Here is a 26,557-nt window from a genome sequence, read left to right on the forward strand (position 1 = left end):
CAATGATGGCCAGTCTTTAGTTACCTCCTGTCCAGATTATGTTCAACTTGATCCTTGTAAATGATCTCTAATTATGGTCCTAAGCATGTAGGCTGGGACTGTGTCTCCTCTGTGTGTCAAATGTCTGTGCATATGAGGATTAGGCTAGTGTGTGAGGGCCAAGTTTCCTGCCAGAGCAGAGGGAGAGAGAATCAGTGAGTGCCGGAGCAACCTGGCTTCAATCTCTGGCTTTCATTTAAACTTTGTAAAGCACCCTGGCACAAGAAGCTGAGGGGTGCTTTACAATTCAGCTATTCTTAATATGTTGACCATCACACCCATCTGTAAGGCAGACAGCAACAACTAAAAGGAAGCAGACCGAAAACTGTGCAGACACAGTAAAAAGAAACAGTGGTAAAAAACAATGAGTCGCATTTTGTGTTTTACTGTTTAAAGAATGCAATGGTGGCATTATAAAACGATTAAAAACAATCCCGTTCATCTGGATTTTATTTACATTTTTTTCTTCACATGCAATTTAGTGGTGAATGAGCCCCATATAAACTATTAAACTTATCAGAAATTACTGACCATGAAAATAGTTTTTCATGGTCAATCTCCACCTCAACCCTGCAGAAACTTGGGAAATGGACCATCTCAGTCTCTCCGTTTCTCTTCAGTTTCTGCAGGACAGAATTAACTGAATTTGACATAATATGTCTGCGTGTAGCAGCGCATGCAAAAAGCAGCTTATGTTATGGATAAGTATGACTCTGTGAGACCAAAACAATGACAACAATGGAGAGGGAACCAAGTCAGTAACTTGGAAGTCAGAAGCGAAACAAAGAAGAGCCTTTCTTAATCGGTTCTGCTCTTGAAGATCAGGTAAACTTCACTAACTCATTGTTTCATAAAACATAAAATCTACTTTTACATATCTGCTAAATATTTTATGGTAAGCAACCATATAACTAACTAAACAGTCTCAATAATTATTTTTAACAAGCAATACTGAGGAAGATGTAAATCTGGATAGCATAACTGCCTGTTGTCTACTTTGTAAAATGCACTGAAACGGTCAAAAACACTTTACTCCAAAGTATAAAGGAGTCAACGCCACTCCTCCTCATTAACGTGCATTAAGACCATTTAAAATATAAATTTGTGGAATCAGTAACATTCACAAAACTGCCACTAGCACACATCAAAACACAGAGTGTATTCACATGCTCATGATAACTCGCTACAGCACCAGTTTTGCTCCATTTACAAAGTTAGCCAGACAAGCCTCACTACCAGTCCAGCTAGGTTTAATGACTCATGCGGCACTCAACTTCAGTAACACACTTTATGGTCACCTGAAGTGTTCTTTGTTCTGGAGAGGTCAGTAAACAGCTGTTAGCAACCTTCTCTCTTTATGGCCCTCAGGATCCTTACAAGTAGCTCAGCAGGCACAAACAGCTATGTGAGTGCTTTGTAAAGGACATGTGAACCTCCAAGGGGTAAACAAGTTGAAAGTATTATGTCATCTTCAGATTCTGGAGTGAAAAACAATTCACATTGTTTATTTTAAGTTAAGTGGTATCCCTAATCACTGGGTTTGTACACGAGTAGTTAACTGAGCGCAGCAGTTTGGGGATTCCAGAAACAAAGCCGCCATGCTACTTCCAGGGAGGATCCCTCAGCAATAAAACACAGGCATGTGAATACGAAAGAGGGGATCTTTTTTTTTTTTTTTTTTTAAACAAAAAACTGGACATATGGAAAATACCCACTTGGTATGGCTAGCTTGGTTTGGTGTGAGTTAAAGCAATCTTACAGAGTGAGAGGGGGACTCACATAGGAGGGGAAACAAAGTGCCGAAAAAAAAAAAAAAAAAAAAAAGGCAGGTATGCTGTGAATTAGGCCACATGTGCACAAAGATCTGTTTATGCACACACACAGATGTTCACAAATTTATTTCTGCATGCAAGTCCGCAGCAATATTTCAACAAATGAGACCCTTATGGGAATGCAGAGGCAGAAAGTACAAACGGACTTCTTTAGAAAATGAACTAAACTTCAGAAAAGTCAAAAATAAATTCACCAAAAACAGAATACGGTTTTGAAAATAAATTAAGGTTTGTAGTAGCTTTGTAGTATTCATCCCTTTCCTCTTTCCTGACAAAAAGTATCCCGATCAAACCACCTTCCTTAGAGCCAACTTGAGCCAAAACTCATTACAAGCAAAGACAGCCACTTCACAACCCTCAAGAAAATGCTCCAAGCCACCTGCTTTATGAGGATGATTCAAAGGTTAAAGATGAACACAGATAAAAAGGCATCAACATGGTCATTTGCAGCATGACAGCATGGAGAGACTGGGCATATCAATAAGCTCAGGCTGCATCCCCCTCCCAACCCTCTGAATCATTCCTGCTTCCATTTGTTTGCTCACTCCTTTCCCCCCCAATTTAGGTCATTTTCACCAAATTCTCACAACTATCCTACCCCTCTCCTAATTCCGGCCATTTTCTTTCTCCCTTCCTGTCATTCTTCTCTTCCCTCCTTCTATTATGCATTGAAGCTTTGAATGTGTTTGGCAGCTCATAAAATAAGTCGGCCAAGTTCGCTGTGTGTAAATATGAGCTGCACATTACATTCCTACAGGCTCAAACCATGCTTCTGCAAGTATATACTTTACTATGTAAAAATACACATTGACCAGCATGCATGTAGCACATGGCTGCAGACCACCGGGGCTCATATTTGCTTTTGGAGCGCATGTGTTCATAACACTTGCCTTTCACGCTCAGAGCACTTATACTCTGATAAATGCAGCTTTCCTCTTGTATAGCCAAGACTATATTCCAACCGTCGTGCTGTTGGAGCTGTGGGAGGGTTTAAAATGAATCTGTACAAGTTCACCGGAAAAATATTTACCTGTAAAGAACCAGAATTTGAAGACAGGAGTGAGCGCACCAGACATGACTTGACCACACACTTTGCACATCTCAAAAAGCCTTCAATCAAAGCTGTTTGTTCGTGTGTGTTCTTGTTTATTCTTCACCAAGCCTACCAGATGGCAAATGAGTTCAATGCCATGCAGTCTGTTGCTGACGTTGCATTTTTCTGGTATCCAAGGACTTTAAAAACGTAACTAAATCCAGAATATGCTATGATGAGTGACGAGAATGTAAAAGGCAAGATGGAAGTAAAGCAGCCCAGTGGTCTTCACTTTGGCCGCATCTTTGTAAAGTCGTCAAGCAATCAGACTTGTGCGACTGCAACAGAGTGAGAAACGAGGAGGAGAGATCCCAGAGGAATGAAAGTAGGAAGAAAAGATGAGAAGAGAGGCCAAAGGCCGAAAAACACCCACTCCACTGCTTTTTCTCTTTTCCATTTCCCACTCTCGCTCCCATGTTGAATCCTGCCTTTTGTGGCACTTTACCCAACACATTTTATCTCCATTTTAAAACCAATCTACCAAATTCTTTCATCTTTTTTTTTTTTTAACAGGCTATGGAGAGGTTCCCGATCTTCCGCTGCGTCCACTTAAGGTCAACCTCTGTTTCTGATAGAGACGTAGACTTGATTTCAACTGACACTAAGGACCTTAAAGTGTCAGCCTGGATTTCACACTGCAGTCAAACAAATGTAGAGAGCAGAGGAAGAAAAGGGGTGGGGGATTGCAGAGGTGGGAGAGACAGAGTGAGGCGAAAGATGGGATTTGAGACATGGGGTGGGGTTTCCACTGAACAGCTTCCCAATGGACCAACAATGACCAGGACATGTGTTATAATGCAGACACTTTGGAGGATTGATGGAGGAAAATGAAGCCTTCTTTCTTCAATGTGTTTCTGTGCACATCCGCCAGCCAGATTTAAAACATCACTTTGCACGTTATCGCTGGTAAAGCCTGAAGCTTGAACTCGATCTGTGACTCGGCAGACCCCTGGGGTTTCATGGCCTCACGAAAATGGTTAAAGTCAAAGTCAACACACACAGCTGGCAGGATAATTACAAACAAATGCCTTCTTCTTTCACGTAATTACATAAAACCCTTTAAATGATTAAAACAGCCACCACACATAGGTTCATTTACACACATTATGTACACAGATTAACACATTTTATCTCCATGTTTACAAGATGCGAGTTAGAAGCCGAGACTCTCTGTTACCGACACTGCGGACTTGAGGAATGTGCAGTGTGCTTTTAGTTGACAGCACCGGTGTTTAGCTGTGGGAAAAGCATTCACCAACAACCCATCCCTATTTTCAGACACTCAGTGTCGCACCCACTCCTGGGACACTCACGCGACCCTTTGCCGCACACGCCCTTCAACTCCCTATGAGAGTGACACACTAGCCTCATTCTCTGACCTAGCTGGATTTCAGCCTGCTTTCTGCAAAGATTCATCAGTTCGCAATCTCTTTCTACATGAGCCGTGAGATCTCATTTGTTTAAATTGCCCCGAACCTCCACCCGTCCAGCCGCTGTGTGCCTGTAGCGCCTTGTGCCAAGTGCTCATGATTGGATGGGGGCAGATGTCTGACCAGATGACTGGACAAGCAGGGTGCAAGGAGGACGACGGAGGGGTCCATTGTCTCCTGCACCTCTAAACCAAAGAGTTTGCTCTAAACAGTAATTATTCCCCCTCCTCTTCCTTTTGCCCATTTGTAGCCTCACCCCCAACTGCTGTCTTCAAGGCTCTAATTTGGGTCACAGGCTGTAGAATGGCATCTCAACACTCAGTCCAACCTACACCCGGGTCAGAGGACACTGAGACATGTGTTGGCTTTCAGAGACATGAGGATATACAAGCAAAGTATAAAATGATTTAAAAGGTAGTTTACATGTGGATTTGAACTGATGCTTTGAATGTAGCTACCGGTGAAAATCTACTTTGGTAAATAAACACACAAAGTTTTGTAATGTTCTGCAGCAGCAGATCTCTATTTGTAATTGCCAACAAGTAAATACAATTTCTAACCACTGTAAAAGAACACCAAAGGCTGTGTGTGTGTGTGTGCGCACCATCACCTCAGCATCACAAGAAGTTTAACTCAACACGCCTGCGAGAAAACAAACATGCTTCACTCAAAGCCAGAGGTGAGGACAACAAGCAGAAGACGGCGTTAACTGAACAGCGCTGACAAGAGACCAACGCTCCAAATACACTTCACGCAGCGCTGTCAGCTGTGGACAAATATTACACACACCCAGCAAAAGACCCAAGAGCATAAACAAGCAAGCCTTCAGAGGCCAGTAAGCATACCTTGTAATCATATCTCGCTGTCTGATGTTTGACCAGTTGCCACTTGAAAAGGGCTGCTGTTATACTTTTTGAGTTTGCTGACCAAACAAATGTTCACCACAGATTTCATTTCACCAAATGGAAACATAACCCAGATATTCTTCAACAAGAACGTGGTTTTAATTCCCGTCAAGAGATGTGCAGATGTGAAAATCCCGTGCAAAATCCAGCCCCATCACTTCATAAATAAAATAATAAAATAAATAAACTCTTGGGAAATGTGTTTAAGTTGACTTAGAATAGATTAGACATGAATAATAAAAAAAGAGCTGCTGCTTACCAGTAGGCATTTTGATTTAGCGCTCCCTTTAACAAAATGCAAGTGAATGAGTTGACAAATGGGTTCAGAAATGAAAGAAGGATTTCCAACAAGGGTCACATATTCAGATTATTCCAACAGTATTCCCAGCACAGTCTGGATTTTTTTTTTAATCTCCTAGTTTTCCAAATTTTTCCCAGTCATTGTGAATCTTTTTCCAGGGATCCAACATGCAGTCTGCTCCACTAAAACACACAGAGGTACAAACACTGAGGTTGGATTTTCTCCTCAACACACTCCTCAGGCTGATGTTCTTTCTTCTAGTTCAGCTGGCCGAGGATCTCTGCCTGCCCTTCTGAATGCCTCTCTCCCTCCCTCTATTCTGTGGCAATGCATCTATTTTGTTCATGTGTGTGTCTATAAGAGTTCATGTGTGTGCCTGCATATGAGAGAGTCTGTGTGTGTGTGTCGGAGTGAATGGCCTCTGCTCTCCTGCTCCCTCCCCGCTGGGTATTCCCCTCCCCCTGACTCCTCCTCTCCCTTGCTTTCTCTCTCCTGCAGCAAATTATAAGGAGCTGGGAGTTCCACATTAAGTGCCTCCTCTCCCCTTTTCCTTCTTTTATCTTTTCCCCTACTTTATTTCTCCCCGTTCTTTTACACTTGTACTGCAAAATAAAACTTTTAGCATGGTCCGCAATGCATTGTAGGCCAGGCGGCACCCTTTTTGTGTGTGTGCGCGTGTGTCCATCACGCTCAGCGGGCAGCTGAACTGCTGTTGTTAGTGCACAGCTCCACAGATCACACTCATATATGCACGTTACAAGGAGGGGGGAGGGGGTTACGACTGATCAATAGGCTGCGAGCCGGCTCAGACAAAAGCTCCTCGTCCACCGCACGGCTCATTGTGCCCAGATTAGAGAAAGGCTGGAGGGAACGAGCACACAAAATCTCAGAAGAGGAAGGATGTGGACAGTGGATGCCATGTTAAACTTGATTTTATACTTTTCCACTCTATCATGTCGTCTGCAGGCTGTGAAGCAGTCTAAAGTTTCTAAAAAGTTTCTAAAACTTTAAGATCGTTAGGATGAATATGTTTGGGTATAACAGAAAGCCTTCATATCAAACTGCAGGTCAGGTGTGTAGTAGTTAGTAGGTGGGAGGGTCTTCTTAAAAAAAAATAAATCTTTTGGATCTTAGACTTTTTTTTGGACTGAGTAATGATTAGGGGCTAAAGCAAATGATATCATTAATTTTAACTAATCATTCACATTAAGTCTCCTCAACTGTATAGCATTGTCATTTTTAATGGCTGGAATATCCTTTTAATGTTGCTTTAACACAATGGCTGAAAAAGGATGTTTTTAATAAAAATCTATTTCAAAATGCTGGAATATTTGGTTAAGGATAAAAGCTGGAGTTGTGTTTCTGTGGACATACACAAATGTTTTTGTGAAGTGAAAATAACCCCCTTCCTTCCAGGAACTTAAACATTTATCATTCTCTCATCTAATTTAGAGGGACACTCCAAGAAACACACATGAAAAATTGAGAGTAAATCCTGCTTCAGACTATTAAAACCTCATTAATCATTAGATGACAAGTGTTGAGGTTTAATACACAGCCGTATCTAAAAGGAACATAGTGTTAGTTTAGGCACACCACCAAGTCAGTTGGCTGCAAACTGGGAATCGGTTGATCTCTTTACTTATGGCTCTGTCGATATCCTCGTACACATCCAATTGGTTAATCTCCAACAGCCTGCTCCATCCAGCGCACAGTTGGTGCACGACTGTGAACTGCTTTGCCGTTTCTGTCAGGGCTTCAAGCCGTTTTCCACATGGACACAATAGTTTCAGTTTGTTTGGTTAGCTTTTTCTCCCGTTTTCCTGCCTTACATTTTTGTAGCTTTCTCTCCTGCAACATTATGACCACTTTCTCCACCTCGTCTGAACGGGAATGTGTTTTCTTATGTGGGTAAGGAAATTGGGTTCAGCAGTATTCAGATAGTATGTATTGTACACAGACTGCAAAGCCTGTTCGTTTGGAATGATTCTGATTTGTTAACATAGGCATGTTAAGAAGAGCTAAACAGGCTGCTGCACACGTTTCGTAAGTCTGACAATAATTTACAAACTTTGTTTTTTTTGCTCTGTGTAAGAATGTTTCCATACACATTTGTGTTAGAGGTTGTGACCAGCAGATTTAAAGACTTATAGGAACTGATTTGTTTTCCCATCATCTACTTTTAAAAGATCTTTCATCTTAAGTTTAATAAAGGTTTTGCATAACAAACAACTTTTTAAAAGCAGAATTTAGTCCTTTTTCTTGCCCCCTTAGGATCCCACAGATTCATCATGCAACCCTTGTGGATGTCACAACACTTAGCTTGGGAAGTTCACAGGACGCTTATAAATCAGGACATGCCGTGTGTCCCATCAGGATGGCACACGTGAGACAATGGACCATCAGTTTCACACACTAAAGCAAATATGTTGCCTATTTGTTGTCCCTCTTAAATGATAAGGACTGGTCCAAGCAGCATGGGGTCCTGCTAACGGCCAACCTCATCTCGTCACAAATACTAGAATAGAGACCCCCTTGGACTTTTCTCTCTCTGCTTCTCATTCTCACACGCAAACACAAACACACAAGGGCCAGACCTAAAGAAGCACGACCCCTCTCTCTAATGACTTGAGGGATCGTTGACCCACGAAGCCCCTGAAGCTCCACTCTAAATCCAAAACTATCCACCTGCCACTCCCCCTCTCTGCTACCTTTCACCCCTCACACACACACAGTCCATGACGAGCACTTCCAGCTTGGCAAACATGCAGCAGGAACTTCGAAACTCCTCAGTTCAGCTAAGCACGACTTGCTGATGACAGAAACCTACAGCCACATTGTTCCTTATCTGATGCCCCCCTTTATGCTCCTCCCTTGCGTAATGTTAACTAAAAAAAATAAGAGTATAACTTTTATAATAAGTGTGATTATCACTGGAATGTAGACATCGCTTTTAAGTGGAGATGTAAGTATTAAAGTTTTTGGGGTTGCCAAGATAATTCGAGCCATTGTGCTGTAGTGGTCACTATGGCAACCTCGAGGTATCCATCTCCATGGTTGAGCGGCATGTGGAAAGACAGTGAGAGAGCAAGAAAGGGGGAGGAAACGAGGGAAGAAAATGCTTATTGTCAATAAACCGTTCCATTCCTCATAACAATTGGGCAGTGCAAACACTGGAGGAGGGCACAGGGTTCGTACACACTCTTATCAGCTTTTACTGCCCCCCCCCACACACACACACACACAAGCATAACAGCACTGTAAACTCATGACTTAAATGACCGGAGGCACTTGAAAATGTTTTACTGTGTGAGTGTGTAATCAGAAATTTTAAAAAAAGAAAAAATTCCAAAACCTCTTTTGCATGTCCTGGAGGGAGGAGGAAGGACTGCAGGCGGAGGGAGGTGGACAACTAATTTGATGGCTGTTATTTCAGTGGGCAGTGGGTGACTGAATTTGTGCTTGCATGTGTGTGAAACCAGGTCCAATCTCCAACTCTGATAGGTGTGAATGTTTCTGTGGTAACGAGGAAATGTAAAGTGAGAATACAGCGGGAAACAGACTCAGAGGACGGGAACGACCGTGATTAATGACAGGAGTTACTGGGTGGAGAGGTCATTCATATACAGTTTCCCCCTCCCTGTGTGACCCTGTCTGTCTTTGTCATTACTGAGATGGATCATCAGCAGACACATATACACAGTCTTTTCTTCCACTCACAGACTCTGTCATAAACACTTAAAGCCTTTGTTCTTGCCGCCAGAGCTATTCATTAACCCTTTAAAAAGACAGCGTTGTCCCTTTTCACCCGAAAGGATGAAAAAAACAAAAACAAAAAAAAATCTTCTGTCTCTCATCATCTATTTTGTATCCAACATATCTTCGAAATTAATATCCAACAGAAGCAGCATCACTATCACTTAAAACAGGTCTTCATAGGAGACCTTTGTCATCACAGTTCGAATAACAAACCATGTGGTCAAAGTAAGGGAAACATCATTTCCATGGATTGAAAAATGTTTACTCACAGCTGGAAATAAAGGAAACGGGCAACGTGTGTCCAAAAGTTGGTTGAGCTCTCCTGACTTCCCTTTGCTGTTCGGGGGCTTTGTCACATGAATGTAAACAAAGGCAATTTGGAGGCATTTGCAAAACATCTGATGCCTTTGTTCGCTGTTTTAAGTTGTTCCAGATGTTATGTTAATGTTTATATTGATTCAAATCTTGTTTAACCTCTCCATGTAATAGCAGCTGTTCAATAGGTCCAATAAGCATATAGAGTTGTGAAGCAAAAACTTGTTGGAAGTGGACCTAAGCAATCAGTAGCGAGGATAATTTAATGTTCACAGGGAAGTTAAAGTAATGGCTCCAAGAAACGTCAGTATCTATCAAGGAGTAGATATGTAGGCAACAAATACTATATTGGGAAATTCTGTTTTAACAGACCTTAAGGGGGCAATCTTGGAAATCTAATGTAGCTCAGTAACAATAAGATCCCTTCCAATCTAATCATGAAAAATAAAGCTGCACCCAGCAGATGATTAGTTTAGCTCAGCAAAGACAGCAGAAAAAGCAGAACCCGCCTTAAATCAAGATAACAAGCCAAATCCACCTACAGTGCCAGCTCCTCCACACTAGTGTATGCTTAATGTTAAGAAACAACAAACAGGAACTCAAAGTGGTTACATTACAGTTGAACTTAACAGTCAACGCACGATATCGCCGGTGTTGGTGTTGTTCCTGTTCCTACAGCATCAAAGTGATGTTGGTCCAGGATCACCATTGCAGCAATCATATTAGCATTAGCCAAGAAGGTGGCTAATGATATTAAAAACTACCACCAGTGAGCCAAACTAAATTTGGGTAAAAGCAAACCTAACTTGAGAATATATTTATTAAGTTGCACAAATCACATGAAAAAGAAAAACACTCAAAATGCAGAGTATTTGTCCTTGAACAGCGTTTTATATAAACAAGAGCTTTTGTTTCTCGTTTCCCCGCATTACAAAGCTATGACATCACAACAAGATGATTGGTCAGCTGCAATGTTGATCCTGGACCAACATTATGATGTTGCAGGTTGATGATGATGATGATGCAGGAACACCACCGACACAGGGATATCAGATTCATCTCAGTCAACATTCAGCAGCTTGTACACAGCTACAGCCATCTGATCCATGTGTGTTGCCAGTTTTCTGTTGCTGCTTTTCTGGCAAATGCAGTAACTCTTTTGGTATCGACCTGGACTGTTTGCCTGCATGCTACCTACACGGTCAATATTACATACAAGTGGACTAAAAGCAGATAGAAGGCTTGATGTTGTCCCCTGCAACATCAACATGGGGAAGAGATTACTGAACGTTCCTGAAAATTACTGAACGTTCTCACACATGTGAACTATAATTGAAAGGTATACAAAATAAAGTTGTGACAATTTGAACCAAGCTTAGCTGAACTGCCTGATTTTGCAACAACTGACCCACATGCATCCCAGTTAAGTATTTTGAAGTGACACAGACTGACTGTTCTTAACACACCACCTGTGATGTGAGAAGTTGTTGTCCTGTTACTGCCTGCCTGTCTCACGCATCAACACGGTCTATAAATCATGAACAGATGTATGGAAATTCTAGCATTTGTTGTGTTAGGACTAATTTTGTGAAACAGGAAAGCAGAATCTGCGATCCCGATTATCTAAAGTGATGCGGTGATTTTCCCCCCACTTCCTGATTTATAAGTTTTTCTGATTCTCGGATGGTATTCCCTCAGGCTGCAGCAGTCCATTCTCAGTGCCAGAACAAGTTCAGGAATTTCTTCCTCATCCCAGCCAGAAATCTGACTTAAGCAGCAGATACAGCTTATATAAGAGTAGGAATCCCTCAAAGTTGGCCAGAGAAGGAGCATCCAGGAAAGCAAAGGAGTGTCTTCGCCATTCCAGCAGACAAAACAACAACAACAGCGACACAGAAATAACTCAAGCATTTACGTCAAGAACAACAACGTCAACAGCAACAGCCGCAGCTAATGATAGAGCTGGGTGGCACCAGGGGCTTGAGCAGAACTCTGGAAAAGTATTTATGATAGGAGGGATTTTCAGTATGTTTGGATTTTCATCAAGAAAAGGCAGATAAATGAAAAGCAGCAAGATTTGTTGAGCGATCTTTCACAGGAAAATTATACTTAAAAATGTGACAAAGTATAAAGCTCTGAAACAGAAGAGAGAGTAATGTGCAGGGCCACAGTGCGTGTGTGTTACATGTATATACACAGAGTTATTGTGCGTTAAGCTAGTATGAGAGCATGTGTGGCGGATATCAGGAGGAAGCGGTGTTTGGCCTCAGATTAAAATGCAGGACCTGGGGGTCCTGCCTCAGGAAAGGAGACCAGACAGGGGGATTTTTCTCACATTAGGGAAACGCATGACACAAGCCTAATAATATACACATATATACAAGCGATCCACATATACAAATTTAAATTGAAGTTAATGTATTATTGTTGAACTATCAAAAATGATCCTAGAGGTACTCTACTGCTAAACAGATTTAAACAATATTTAAAGTCATGCTACACATGCCAGAGATTTTAACTGTAACTTTATTGGGTCAGTTCACTTTCTTCTGGGGGAAAGCAAAAATATAAGTCTAAATCTGTGCCCATCAGAAGCTGGGTGCTCCAGTTAGGGCACCTCAAATGAGGACAAACCACAAAGGAGAACACACGAGTATATGCTCAGATACACACGCACACCCACATACACCAAACACTGTGGCGTGTCTGTGTTATTGCATCGCAATATAAAGTAACAATGTTTCACTTACAAGCTGTAAAATGTGATTTATGTTGTATTTAAAGCTGACTGTCAAACACTCACTGTGTCCACATCTTTTTAAGAACTCATTTCTAATCAAACTGCTGTGAAAATGATGACAAATCTATTATAATTGGATCTAGTGGCATTTAGAAGATAGGGGAGAATAATACAGCAAATTCAGGATCGCAGATTTAAAAAACACAAAAATAATGGTCAGCATCCCTCAAGCTGAAACAGAAACTAACTACAGCGGGCTGCCATGCAGTCTAATTAGACAAGTTGGCAAAACGTGCTATTAGAGTCATGCTAAATTGAAACTTTGGGATGTATAATTGCCGGCCAGACTGGGTTTGGAGGAGTAACGTCTGCAATTATGATTAAATAAAGACCTGGGCTTTTAAAAAGGAGGAAACGACACAAAACGTGGTGTTCTGTAATGTCTGAGAGCAGACACACTGAGGCATAGCCTTATTTACAGTAATTATCAAAGCAGTTCACGCAGCCAAAACCAGAGGCCAAACTCTATGCCTTGTCAGTTTACTGATCCACAAAGAGGCTATGATAACCTGTCACTCACCTCAGACAGACCATTTCTACGATTAGCCTTTCCTGAGCTGCTGGTATCCCAGTATCCTTTCACGGGTTAGATCCATTTAGAAAGTTTCACACCTTCTTAGAAACGCTGACACGAGGTAGGTAAGGCTTCGCGTCAAGGCGGCCCAGTCCGTGGTCCACACTTCTACAGTATGAGGTCAGTTCAGAGAGAAAGATAGACACCGAGTGTGAAGAGGGAGAGCGAGGGCGGGTGTGGAGGGGGGGGGGACAGATGGAAGCAAAACGCAACGGAACTGACTGCCCACTGGGAGGGGAGGGAGTCGGGAGGGAGTGGGGGGGGAGACTGGGAGAGAAGAGCTCGTAGATCCAAGCAGCCCACTTCCTGACCAATTACTGCTGCAAGACTGGTCGCTCTCCCTCTTTCCAGCCGGGCCCTGGCTCTGCCCCCTCTCTCACTTTGCGGTGTGGAATCGCCGCAAGAACTGGAGAGCTGCCAGCGCTGCAGGCGACACATGTGACAGAAATTGGAAAAAAGCGAGCGGTGCCGTCAGTGAAACTGTGACAACATGCCTAGAGACCGAACAGAAGCAATGGTGATGAGGTGACTGGGCAATGTGAAATAACAATCGGGAGTGTGGGTGGGCGACATGATCCGATGCTCAGGGAGAGAGGGAAGAAAAGAAAAGAGGGCAGCCCAAGGATGAGCTGCCTCATCTAACCCCAAAAAACACACCAACAAGTGGGTCACGTCGCATACAGCAGCACTCTGGAGCCTCGTGTTCTGCCCCCTTGTTGTTCTTTACTCCTTGGAGTTACTTTCAACGGTGCAGTTTACGGGATGCTCGAGGTCAAGGTCAGGGCACAAAAAGGGTAAAACTACTTAAAAAAAACAAAAAACGTCAAGAAAATATATTTCATGGTTTAGAGCTTGAAGTGCAACCTGCTGCGAACAGGTCTGTATGAGCACACACAACAAATATCCAAGCCAGTGGTCATGGTGTGTGCGTAAGTCATTTGGTTATTGTTCTGCATCCTAACAGAGCAGGATGGAGGAAAGTCCCTTTTCTGGAAGCCAGTGACTGTTGTTCCTGCCTCCTGGTAGCGAGGCTTCCTGGGATTGATAAAGCAGCTCCAACCAGCACACACACTTTCTTACTTCCACATTTTTCTTTTTTACTGCTCTGAGATTTTCCAGGAAAAACAAAACTGCACGTGGTGCTACGGCAGTCGCATATGGTGGTAAACACTGACCTTTGATAAGAAACCAACTAAAAACACAACTCTAATGACCTTAATCTTCTGAAAAATACATTTGAGTGAACACTGGAATGTGCAGAAACTACTAGCATACATCAAACAACCCAAGCAATTGTTTTAACCCTTATCTGTGACCTACTGTAGCAATGACCACACAAACAGGACTGATGTGAGTCACTTAACTGGCTGCCATTATTCCAACCAGGAAAACACACAGACACTGTCACTGTGCTAAGCCCTTGCAACTGAACACCACACCTTGCACTTTAAAACCTGAAGAGACAATGACACGTTCGAGCTTTTAAAGCTTTTAATTCTACTTATTCAGCCGTGTGATTATTCAAAAGGAAATAAGTCATATCCCACTCCCCAATACTGGGCGTGCCTGTCCACAAGCCAGGAACACTACATTAAATTTATGTTTCTTGTGGACAATGTTAAGAGGTCAATATATTTTGGTCTGGAGGGGCTAGTAAGAGATTATTAGGTGTTGATGAGTGGATATTCTGAGATGCAGGGACAACTGCAACAGCAGGAATGTCCCTCCCCTCCTTTCCCGCTACCATTTCCTGCTTATCTTAAGCTTCTTGTTTACAAATGAACAAATTAAACAGGATGTGATGTCATTATGCAGGTGATTCACACTCATGCAGCTTTTCCAGGGATTTCCTCCGGTCATGTAAGTGAAGGAAAGTACATGTTAATGAGATCATCATCTTTTCATTTTGTTTGTTTGGTGGCCTTCCTATTCTGATCTCACTCTGAGTATGTCTCAATGTTACTTTCGAGACAGACACGTCATTTCAGACACGTCATTTCTTCTGTATTATTATTCTGTATTCACAAAACCGTGAAAACTACTCATACTAAGAATGAAAGTAACCAATTTGTTAAGTCATCACCACTTTACATGGGCAGCTGTAAAATACACAAAGTTAGAATAAAGCTTTTTTTGCGGGACTTTCACTACGAGAAACTGATACTAGGCCCCTTGCTATAAATATGAATGGGACATCTTAGCAAGTACATGTGTTTGGGATTAAGATTAAAAGCTTTAAATTACAGTTCGAAACCGAGCAGAGGCCACAAGTCATCCGCTGGGCTGCTCTCGTCAGAAGTACGAGCCAAAACACGACTGCTCGGACTAAGATAAAGGAGGGGTGAGGAAAGCTGTCTGCATCTGACTACAGCTGATGGTGAAATGCTGATGTGTGTGCAGGCGCCACAATCTGTGCGTCTGCCTGCATCTGTTCAGGCATGCGGGTTTGTGAAGGATAAAGAGCCATGAGTGTGTATTGGCTGGATCGCTTTGACCTGTGGAGGCTTTATTTTCCCTCATATTCATATTGGGCTAATACGCAGCCTTTCCCATGCCAGTGAAAACCCTGGAAGCCGAGCCCTCTCCGGCCCTCTTCTCTCTTAGGGAACCTAAGATGTCACTGCACACAAAAGGAGCCATGAAAGCCGTCCAACTCAAGCAGGGGCTATTATTTACAGTACCAAAAGAAAAATCGCTTCTCTGTCAAACGCTACCCCCCCTCCGCCACAAGCGTCAGCCGTCTGTCTCCTTGTAATGCTTCCCTTTTTTTGCCCTTTTCCAGTCCCTTCATTTCTCTTTAAGTCTTCTCTGTCTTCCTCCTCTTTTCCTTTAATCAGCCCTCTCTCTCTTTATAGCCCTCTGTCTCATAACATAATAAAGTAAATTGTGGGTTTTGCAGCCAGTAAGCCCAAAATTAGGCGTAAGCCCCAAACTGAAGCTTTGCCAATCTTCACTGAGCCATTCAAAGCCAACAGAAAAATCCTTCCTGATCATATAAATCCCTCTAAAGAGAAGAAACTCCACTTGGTGAAGTTTGCTTAAAAAAATAAATAAATAAGTAAAAGCTTTCCATAACAGCTTCACTTTTCTAAACTTCACAAATCATTTGAAACTAACAACAATTGCAGATTAGGCAAATTACAAATTTCAAAAGCAGCTGGGTCTTTTCATGCCACTGAATGCATTAAATTAGCCGTATCCCATCTAAACTAAACAAATGCTTCCTTTGAAGTGTGTAACAAATAAAAATGCTTTGATACTAAAAAAAAACATTAATAACAGACGAAATATACTTGGAGTATCTTAGTTTTCTTCTATGCAAATGCATAATGTCTCATTTACAAGAGAGACCTGTTCCAGACAGGTCTCTCTTGTCTGGAACAGGAGACAATACAAATACAAAAATTTTTCCCCTAGCAACAGGCATTTGCTGAATGTGTGACTTTAGATGGATCTCATCCCACAACGCTTGCTTCATCTTCATCCCCCACACACCCAAATGGGAAATCTCATATAAAGCATAGGCAATACATCTGCAAGCCACTTTGCAACCCTCCTATGTCTGATTCAATCTCTTTCATCAATCTGTTGTCATAAATGTTTGCTTTGTTCTGCACCGAGGGAGCTGCTCCCCCACTTTCTGTTTTATCATATAGGTAAATTTAAGAAAAAGACAACCCTGAACAGAACATACAATACGAGTTACCGCAGATTTAAACTACAGTCTTCAAATAATACTGGTAAACTGGCACTAGACCATCTTCACACCATCCCCATTTAACTTAAAGTTACACAGTACAGATGAGTAATACGCATTGAGTGTGAGTCCTGCTCATGCGTGGGAGAAGAGATCAGAGAGATATTCATTTCTGTTATTTGCATGGCTGGTTTCTAATGTTGCTTAGCAGCATTATCCTAAAATCTGTTGTGGTATCGACTGGGCAGCCGACTCCTGTTTCAACTTGTTGATTGGAAGCTACTGTATGAAGAGTAAACTGTGGTCCAGTTACTGGCTCAGTGTTACTGCCGGTTGTGCTGACAGAAGAAAAAAAAAAAAAGTGCTGAGGTCACGTGCTACTTAATAACAGCTAGAGAACAAGACTAGAAATATGTGACAGTCTGACCAAAGAACATTTTCAAAAGGATGTGGAACAAGAAAAGTTTCTGCCCTTGTGTTTACTGTAAGCACAGATGTTACTGACAGGTCCTAACTTGACACAGATGTGACGGAGAGGGCCCCAAAAACATGGCAGCACCCAAAAATATCCTGACACAGCACTGAAGGAAAAAACAAAAATGAAGAAGCCAATGTGCAAAAACAGCTAAAGTCTCAACCTAACATTGTGCAAATAGTGAAGTGAATAACACTCATTATCCTTTCAGGTTTGGTAATTAAAGTTGCCATGGAGAAGTTTATTATTTGGGTTATCTGCAGAGAGTGCACACAGACTATCTGATAGAAGTGACTGCACAACAGAAAGATGTTAGCAGTTTACCGTCTACAGTATTCGTCTACATGTGCAATCATTCTACAGTCTCTACGGAGTTAGATTAAGAAAATCTTATCACAAGCTCCAAAATCAGCAGCTATTCTCTATATGCTGACAGAATGCATGTTTGTGTTGCATTTAAAGTTATAAACTATCCAGCTCCCAACATATGGAAAGATAAGAGTGAAATTCAGGCACGAGCCAAAAGGCGTTAACCTGGAGATACTCCACTAGATTTTATTCTATTTTATCTCACATCGTCACTGTCATTCTACCTTTAATTATCTCCTACACTCTTTCTCTTGTTATCTGCTGTGAGGCTCGCTGCAGTGTTTGCCACCTGTATAATGTTTCAGCGAAGTGTGCTGTTAATATAGGCCAGTACTTCAATGACAACACCCAGCCGCCCGAGCCCGGGCCAGACCCTAAACCTGCAATGCAAATGCGCACGCAAGCACGCGCACACACTTCCCCATGGAGCTGTAACAGAACTCAGGATCTAGGACATGACAGAGAGGAGAGTGAGAGAGATAACATTAGATAGAAAACAGCTTAAAACTGAAACCGTCAAAAGGAGATTTACTATTTACATAATCATTTATGCAAGATAAAACACTAATAGAGTCAATACAGTTAATCTTACTAATCGGTGACTCATCTTAAGCAGCGCAGATTACAGTAGGTTGTTTGGAACCGTTTGTTTTTCTCTATTAACAAAGGGAACAAAGATGATTATTCTTGTATCCTTTTGTTCACTTCATAGATTAATGACTCAAGCCATAAAATAACAACAGTGCATCATAATAGGACGTAAGGTAATGTGTAACAATTCTGCTTCTAACCGCTCCAAATTTCAGATATTATACCCAACTATTCTACTGCACTCTCGTTCTCCACTTTATTAGGTATGGTTGTTTAATGCAAATATCTAATCAGCTAATTATATGACAGCAACTTAATGGATGTGGCAGCTAGACATGGTCAAACCAGCCTGTTGAAGCTGAAATGGAGTATTAGAATGGGAGAGCAAGGTGATTTAAATGCCTCTGAATGTGCCATGTTTGTTGGCAGCAGGTGAATATTTCTAAAATACCACTCCTGTCAGTTAAGAACAAGAAACTGAGGCTGCAATGTGCACAGGCTCAGCACATAACCACTTGTAAAAAACAAAGGTATGCAGAAGAGCATCTCTGCATTCAAAACAAATGAAAACTAGAAGATGACGAGTTACAGCAGCAGAAGACTACCCTCAAGACCCCCCTGCACTACATCCTTCATGAGGGCGTGGGTGCTGGCTGTGATAATCCTGACCAAAAAGGACAAATGAATGAGAATGAAAACAAACTCTGCATGAATGTGCTTGTGATGTGAAATGAACCACAGAAAGGTGCAAGTCTGTCTGTTGAGAGGCTACAAGAGAGACGAAGGGAAAGCTAGATAGAAGAGGGAGTAGGCTTGTTTATTTTTAGCACCGGTCCCCATGTGCACTTATCACCAGGATGTGATTTAGAGACGAGTTTCTGAGCTTCACAGCTCATTATGAGCTGTCTGTAGGGGCTTAAAAGGACCTGCAAAGTTTTTACACAGCACTGATGAGCCTTTTAGTACTTACTGTGTGTTCTCAGGTGAGAATCACTCAAAAGAAGAGAAAAACTCTCCAAAAACAGACACACCGGGCATGAAATCAAAGCCATACAAAATACTGATGTTCTGGGAATGTATATAAAAGTCCACCAAATGGCACCTGTGGAGCGCTCGACAGTGCAACTTCCTATCGTACATTTCAGTCACATCAAACAGGATCTCACGAACACACGGAGTCCACTCATGCAGACGTAAGAGGCTATTTATACACCACTTCCTTTTATTCACCCAGCTCATTGTTCAGACCACATCTGCTGAGGACCAAGGGCACAATGGCCAATCCATATATGTAACACACACACACACACACACACACACACACACACACACTATTGACAGGCCTTGTTCAGGATCCAAATAAGAAAAAAAGCCGATGCCACCTGTTACACAGAATGACATTCTTGCACTAGCACTCTATGCTCGTGCACAAAGCCGTACTCCCGGATACCAAACTCGAATTAATTCATATATGCCTGCATGCAAATCAGCACAGACTTGCTGTTCTGCTGACTTCTCCTGGCATAACTGGACACCGGGTTAAGTGCTGAAGATGTCATCTCGTGACACAATAGAGCCCTTCACTCTCCAGCAGCTGTGTTAGGCCCTACGTCTTTGTAGGGCCTAACACAGCTGCTCCTAAACAAAATAAACGAAATGCATGCGCAATAAACTCTGATTCCCCAAATACTATAATACCTCAGCCCTTTCAGCAAGTTACTTCCTATGAGCACAAGAACTGCTCAAAAAGGCCTCTCCAGTGTAAACAGCTTAGACCATTATCTTCCCAACCCTCCACCAGCAAGCCACAGGGCTACAGTGGTAGGACAGAGTAGGGGAACAGGAAACCGGTACGGCTTCATTTTCAAGCCACTAACCCACCATCCTCACCACAGAAACCCATAAATCAGATCCAGGTAGACAATAATATAAATTAAAGTAGTTAAAAATATGACTCATAAATTGACATCAGCCACATAAACACATGACCTATAATGTGATTTTCTAACCTGGCTTCCAAAATGTAGAAGAACACCAGTTGAAATCTAGTGATTTGCTAAATAAAATAAAATTATTCTGCATTTAAAAACAGAGTAAGACCTACGGGAAGAGACATCCAACTCGAGCTCAACAGTACCATCAAGTGCCAAAAAGAATCTGCCATAGCAAGAAACAAACATGCACGCATACACACCACAGGAAGGTGGTTAGAGGATAAACACACATCCTTAAGTTTTCATTTGGGGGCTGTACTTGTACTTTTTGGCTGGCACTGTTGGAATGAAAGCTGCTCCCGATTCCCCCTCCCTCTACATATTTTCTCCTCGGTACAGGAAACAGTCGTTTGTCAACACCACAAATAAATTGTTGTTTGTTTCCTGTCTTGGACGGGGGATTTCTTTTTCCTCCTTTTTTGGACCAGCTTTACAGATCTTGATCTGCTGTCTGTCTGTGTGTGCTGACATGTGATACATGTTTTTCCTAAGCCAAGCAAACCAGAAAAATATGGGACTGAGCCTTTTATTTACAGAGAAAGTAAAACATACAGAGTCAGCAACAAGGGTTGCAATTTAGGCTCAAGAGATGTTTTTCCTCACTCACATTAATCACAGGTTCATTTGACTCAGTTACAAAAAATAAATAGATAAAAAAAATGAGTGGACTACATTTTCACAACAAGTGCAAAGTGTTGAAAAATGTCCAAAACTAACCACTTAAACTCATCATAAAGCTCATTTAGAAACCAAATGCCCAACTGGCTCCACTAATCCTTTGCTTATTTGGGCATCCACAATGCTACACCCCAGTGCTCAGAGGGAGTCGGACCCCTGCCCCACTCCAGACGGGGGTTTCCCTGCCAAACGCTGCGCAACAATAAAACAAAGCCATCGCACTGGGGCCAGAGGAGGAGGAGGGGGAGCAGGGTGGGCATGCAGGGATGCGGGGTGGGGTGGAGGGAGGGCGGAAAGTGAGAGGAACAGCTGCTGAGTGGGAGAGCTGGATGAGGGGGAGCATAGGAGAAAAAAAAAAGAAAGCTGGAGGAAGGGAGGGGGGGCTTCTCTCTTTTCTATGTCAGTGAAATAAATTACTTTTATGTTTGCAGCCTGTTCAGGCCAAGCTATCGTTAGGAATAGACCCCCCTTGCTTCACTTCATGGGCCACCTCTGTTCTCTTTAAGCATTCGCAAATTTACAAAAGATGTAGCTCATAGCCACACTATTCTCTCCAGAATATTGGATTAGTGTGGAAAGTCCACATCTGCCATCTTGTCATGCACACTCTTTTTTTTGTACTTTACAGATAGTCCTATACCTCTGTGTGAGGAATTTTCCATATTACAGTCAGTGTGTCACTCTGTGTTTGAAGTTGCTGAGTGCTGAAAGATCAGCTAAATACAGGAATGGAGATGAAAACTAGGAACTGCTGTTAAGTCAAGAGCTAGAGACCAACTGTGTCTGTGTGACAAGCTTTTACTCGCCAGGATTGAACCTTTGCCCTTCTCTTATATCAAGGTTAATATCTGGAGCTAATAATTAAACATACACTACAGTTATTTGCAATAACTATGGTGTTTTTACCCCAAAATTGTTTTGCCCATCTTCATTCTTCTCCTGTAGGCCAGAAAACTCAGCTCAAACTTTCCTACTGCCACCTAAAGTGACCGATCACGAGATCAATTCTGCTATTGAATTCAGGTGTTTTCAGACCTGTTGTATAGTGTATAAGAGTAACTCAAGCACCTAATCATGCAGAAATTAGAGACATTTATGACAGAAGAGGTCATTTGAAAGAGTTCAATTAATTTGACTGTGAAAATGCAAAAGGATGCCACCATTGCAACAACTCAGTTTGTGAAATTACTTCTTGTCCAGATAGTCCACCATCAACTGTATCATTATAGTAACATCAGCATAAAAACTGCGCGCCAGGAGCTTCGTTGCATGGGTTTCTATGTGCAATGTATAGGTGGCCTGGTACTGGTACATTCTTTTGTTACTTTCATTTGCCATTGTAGGCCAGACAAGTAAACAGCATGCTGAAACACCACGAAGCTCATCAAATTCAGCAGAAGCTGCACATTCACAAACCGAATTGTTTACAACTACACGTGACAATGTTGGCTTGAGGTACCCTGAACTCTCTTCCTGCACAATAAAGTGATCACTGACTACGTCAGGCCTGATTACGCTGTTAGAATGCAACAAGAGAAACCTTATATTCTGGTATTCATGTGGAAGACTCCGCTAACTTAAACACCGCTCTCAAAAAAATAATAAATGTCTTTAATCCTTTTCCAACACTACATGGAAAGAATTGTGTTGCTCTCAGAATAGTTGTCTTTATGACAGCAGACACATGTTGATGTCAAAGGGCAATTCTTAGAAAAGTTCTCATAAATTTACAGCATAATCCAGTCTGATTGTTTTAGTACTTTATATATTCAGCAACACAACATAACCTCATTTTCAAAGTCCATTTGACAGCCTGCTGTTAGCTACTCGAATGTTTTGAAGACAAAACAATGAGGCACAAATATGTGAGTTGCACACTTTACACACCTTTCTGGATCACCTGGTTCGATCCATAGGTCACACACCTGATGTTCAAGTTAATACAGCCACTGGGAACATCCGAATATAACCATTCACTTCACTTAACCTCCCGTAAAAACACAAGTAAGCAAATGAAAACTTTCAGATTTGCAAGTGTAGCCCCAAAACAAAACGTATTTGGGATATTTTGGCCAAATAAAAGGAAGCTGGTTAGTCTATAATTTGGCCCATAAGCTTAAAAAAGGTTTGTTAGTTTCAATTTGCCAACTTCCTTTCCACAGCTTTCCATTTTTTTCCTCAGCATTTTTTAAACAGACGCACTCTTTTTCTTTTGCTCTCCGCCTTAGTCAGCTGGCAGTACTTTTCACATGTACATTAAAATGAATACGTGCCAGAAATAGCGCAGGGTATTTTTGGGGTGCGACTGAAGACAACAAAATCAGCAGGGAAAGAAGCCAGGCCACACAGAAGGGGACATGAGGAGAAGGGAGGGAGGCACTCAGCCCAACAATGGCACACATTCATTTTCTGCTTTAGCTGGGTGTCATTCTGTAGTTGTTAAGTGCGACACACCACACAGAATAAAATTCTGATAGGATGTTAATATAAAAAAGTGCTAAAGTCTAAAGCTAATGTGCAAAAGGATTTATTCTCTAAACAACAGAAGGCCGACTAATTGCTTGGATTGATAGCACACCGACTACTCAAACTCTGCCTTTATTTTCTAGTATAAATTTACACCAAGTAGAAAATAAGTAGTCATGTTATTTGCCTAATCCTTTCTCCCACTTCCTTAAAATAGCCTTATTATCACATTGTTGGGTATGTCTATAGACTCTGAGGTACCACATCTACTTATCACAGGGTTGGCGGTTGCTCTTCCAGCCCACACGACAGCGTTTGTGACGATCAAACAGGAATGAGTCAAATTACGTTTTTATTTAAATTCTGTCAATTTTATCATTTCAACTATTGATAATTAGTCTTTCTTGTTTGTTTTTTGAAATACAGACAAGCTTTCTTCTAAGATGGGAAGCAGAAAAATAAACGGGTAATCGTGAAAAACTTGATGAGAAATGCAACTAGTGCGGCACATGACACAACACAACCAAACATTCAAAATGTTTTAGTCACTGAGCCATTGAAATAGAAAGTATAATCTCCCAACAAAACCACCCTTGTCACTTGCATAGCTTTAACCTCAGTCATCAGACTTTAATCTCTCTTATTCATACCTGATGAAATCTCAGGTTTTTTTTAGTAAAACATTGACAGACATAATGCCCAGGAAAATTAGGGGAATCCACCAATATTTTGAAAGGTGCCGTCACAATCACATTGATTAAGTGAGATATTGAATAAAGACCATTAATGTATTAAAAAAAAACAACTCAAACACTTACAAACCATTTGAAATGTAAAATCGGGGTGACACGTTTTATTATAACACACCAAATCCTGGCAAACTCCTCGTACATGACCAGTTCAGAAAGTTGGCACACAGGTACACACACAGATACTGACCTTTGAATCATTCAAGCATAAAAAGGAACCCAACTCAAAGGGATGAAACAGTGTTATTGTGTTACACATAATAAACAACTTGGCAAAGATACCTTTATGAACTTGTGTGGAGTGTGTCACAAAAACAATTTGTTCCCATTTCTTTAGCCGAATCTACAAAAAATGATGCCATTCTTAAGGATGGGAAACATTTCTAATGGGTATTTAAATGTAACTAGAGGAATTCATTTTCTACCACAGCATTTATCTCTGCATAGTTTCCCAATAAGAGTTCCAAACTGATAAACTTAGCAAGAATATGCCCGCCTTCTTTTTAAATACAGATGAACATGATAAAGTTTGAAGAAAACGCCTCATGGGGGTTTGTTCTCAGGGTGGAGTGTGGGAGCTTGGCTTAATCCTGCACTAAGACTTCACCAGTTAGAAGCAAACAGCTACTCTAAAACTGCCTCCCCCACTCAAAGGTTTGCTTTTACAGAACATCACCTCACATCCTACACTTATAATTTCAACTTGCAGGCCTTTCTTTCGTCACTCCGCTGAGCAGTATGGCATGGCCAAAACTGGATAAACTACACATGTGGCGAGACGATAAAAACATCAAAATACAAATATGTGTTAGGCAAATATGTATAAACACCTAGCTGTAGAATAAACCTTGCATTTTTAAAGATATCTTATGTAAATAATCATTGGTTGATTGGATGGGAGTGCTGTGATTGCTGTGTTTTTAATGGATGAATAAACTGAACCTTGAACCATCAATGGGGTGAAGTAGGCACACACACTTGCACACACCACAAAGGACAAAGTGCCATAATTACCCACTTGATAAGCATGTATGTTTACATGCCCTTATTATAGTGAATTAGCTCTCTACTGCCACACACTGAGTGCAGACCAGGACACAGATGGGACTTGAGACGCACTTAGTAAGAAATGCAAACCAAAACAGTCAACCCCTGATAATGTATACACACCCTTAGCATGCAGTGATAGTGTCAATGTACAATAAGTGAGTATTTGGATGGAGCTCCATTCCCATATATGGACTTCAATCAGGATTACTTTCTTACAACCTGGAATTAGACTCCTGCATTTGGAGCAGCATTTCAGCAAGTATTTCAGTCTCACCCTGGCCCTGCCCTCCAACCTTTTAGCCTTTGGTTTACACGGTACAATCAGCAGGGAGCAATGGACTGGGACGTGCAAGTGCATAGGCGGATCCTTTGAAAAGCCGGCGCAGTGGACACAAGTGTACAGTTGCTGTCAGTAAATTCAAATAGTAATTCTTTCATATTTAAGATGTGGTGTAAGTGCATCCGGTGAGTTGTTTGTACTGAATATTTTAAGTACTACTCAAGCTTCAGAAAGCTCAAAGGTCTTTGGAAACCGGTGCATGAAAGTGTGTGTAGCTTTACAAATATAATAACTTCATATTTTGCTTCCAAGGAGCCAGATTTTATTGTATTATTTTTTAATTTTGGTCTTGAGCAATAGTACTGCAAGACTTTTTCACTTTCAATTTCAGTCTGGCTGTATATAGAAGACATTTTTCATGTTTGTGTGAAGTCACTTAACACTGACCTATAGATCATTCAAGCATGAAAAAGGAAAATAACCCAAGAAACAAACCAGTGATGTTTCTACATATAAGCAAAGCTGGCAAAAGTACAGACTTCCTTTACTTAAGTAGAAGTAAAGATACCAGCGTGAAACTACACTCCAGTAAAAGTTGAAGTACCGAAGCAACTTTGTACTCAAGTAAAAGTGAAAAAGTACAGGCTCAGAATTGTAATCAAAATAAGAAAGTAAAAAGTACCTCCTTGAAATTCAGATTCAAGCTAACCTTTTTGACTGTGTGACTTTCCCTCCACACCTAAACAGTAATCAGGAGTCACAGTGGGATTTAGCAGGTGGGGAACCCAACAACAGATGTTTGACAAGCTGTCATTGCCGATGACCATTCCCTACACTGACACTATACTGTTTTTACACTACACAATATAAATTTGGAATTCAGTTAATTCAAATAAGCATATTCACCTTAAATGGAAATTCATCTCTGCTATGCTTGATATAACCTCTAACCTAAATCTAACCATGAGCATCACAGCCACTGTTCAGCAGTCCAATATATTGCTTTACTGTGTATTCACCACAGTACTGCAGACTAACCTGATTATCTCCTGTCTTATCTTTGTTTTCTTCCTCCATCTCTCAGTGAAGTTAGCTCTCAGTCAGGCAGAACCCTTTGAAGTACAGCAGCTGGAGTTTTAGGTAGCAGCACACTGTGTGAC

General features: G+C 41.5%; 1 protein-coding gene across 4 annotated transcripts in view; it reads right to left on the reverse strand.

The window, feature by feature from the left end:
- The window catches only part of LOC102307612 (pleckstrin homology domain-containing family G member 1), a 60,198-nt gene that overhangs the window by 28,163 nt on the left and 5,478 nt on the right, over window positions 1–26,557 (reverse strand). Inside the window, exon 1 of one of the 4 annotated variants that reach the window (XM_005921629.2) lies at window positions 12,995–13,354. The exons of 2 other annotated variants lie outside the window; for them this stretch is intronic. Coding sequence is in view for 1 of the 2 variants with exons in the window: in XM_005921628.3 (XP_005921690.1) it covers window positions 5,559–5,568 (10 nt within the window). In the remaining variant the exon portion in view is untranslated. Of the gene's footprint in view, window positions 1–5,558; window positions 6,049–12,994; window positions 13,355–26,557 lie in introns of those variants that run through there. One more of the 4 variants, XM_005921628.3, reaches the window with a different exon arrangement.

The sequence above is a fragment of the Haplochromis burtoni genome, unplaced genomic scaffold, assembly GCF_018398535.1.
Source record: "Haplochromis burtoni strain Fernald_Lab_line unplaced genomic scaffold, NCSU_Asbu1 Contig_47, whole genome shotgun sequence".
Taxonomy (NCBI): domain Eukaryota; kingdom Metazoa; phylum Chordata; class Actinopteri; order Cichliformes; family Cichlidae; genus Haplochromis; species Haplochromis burtoni.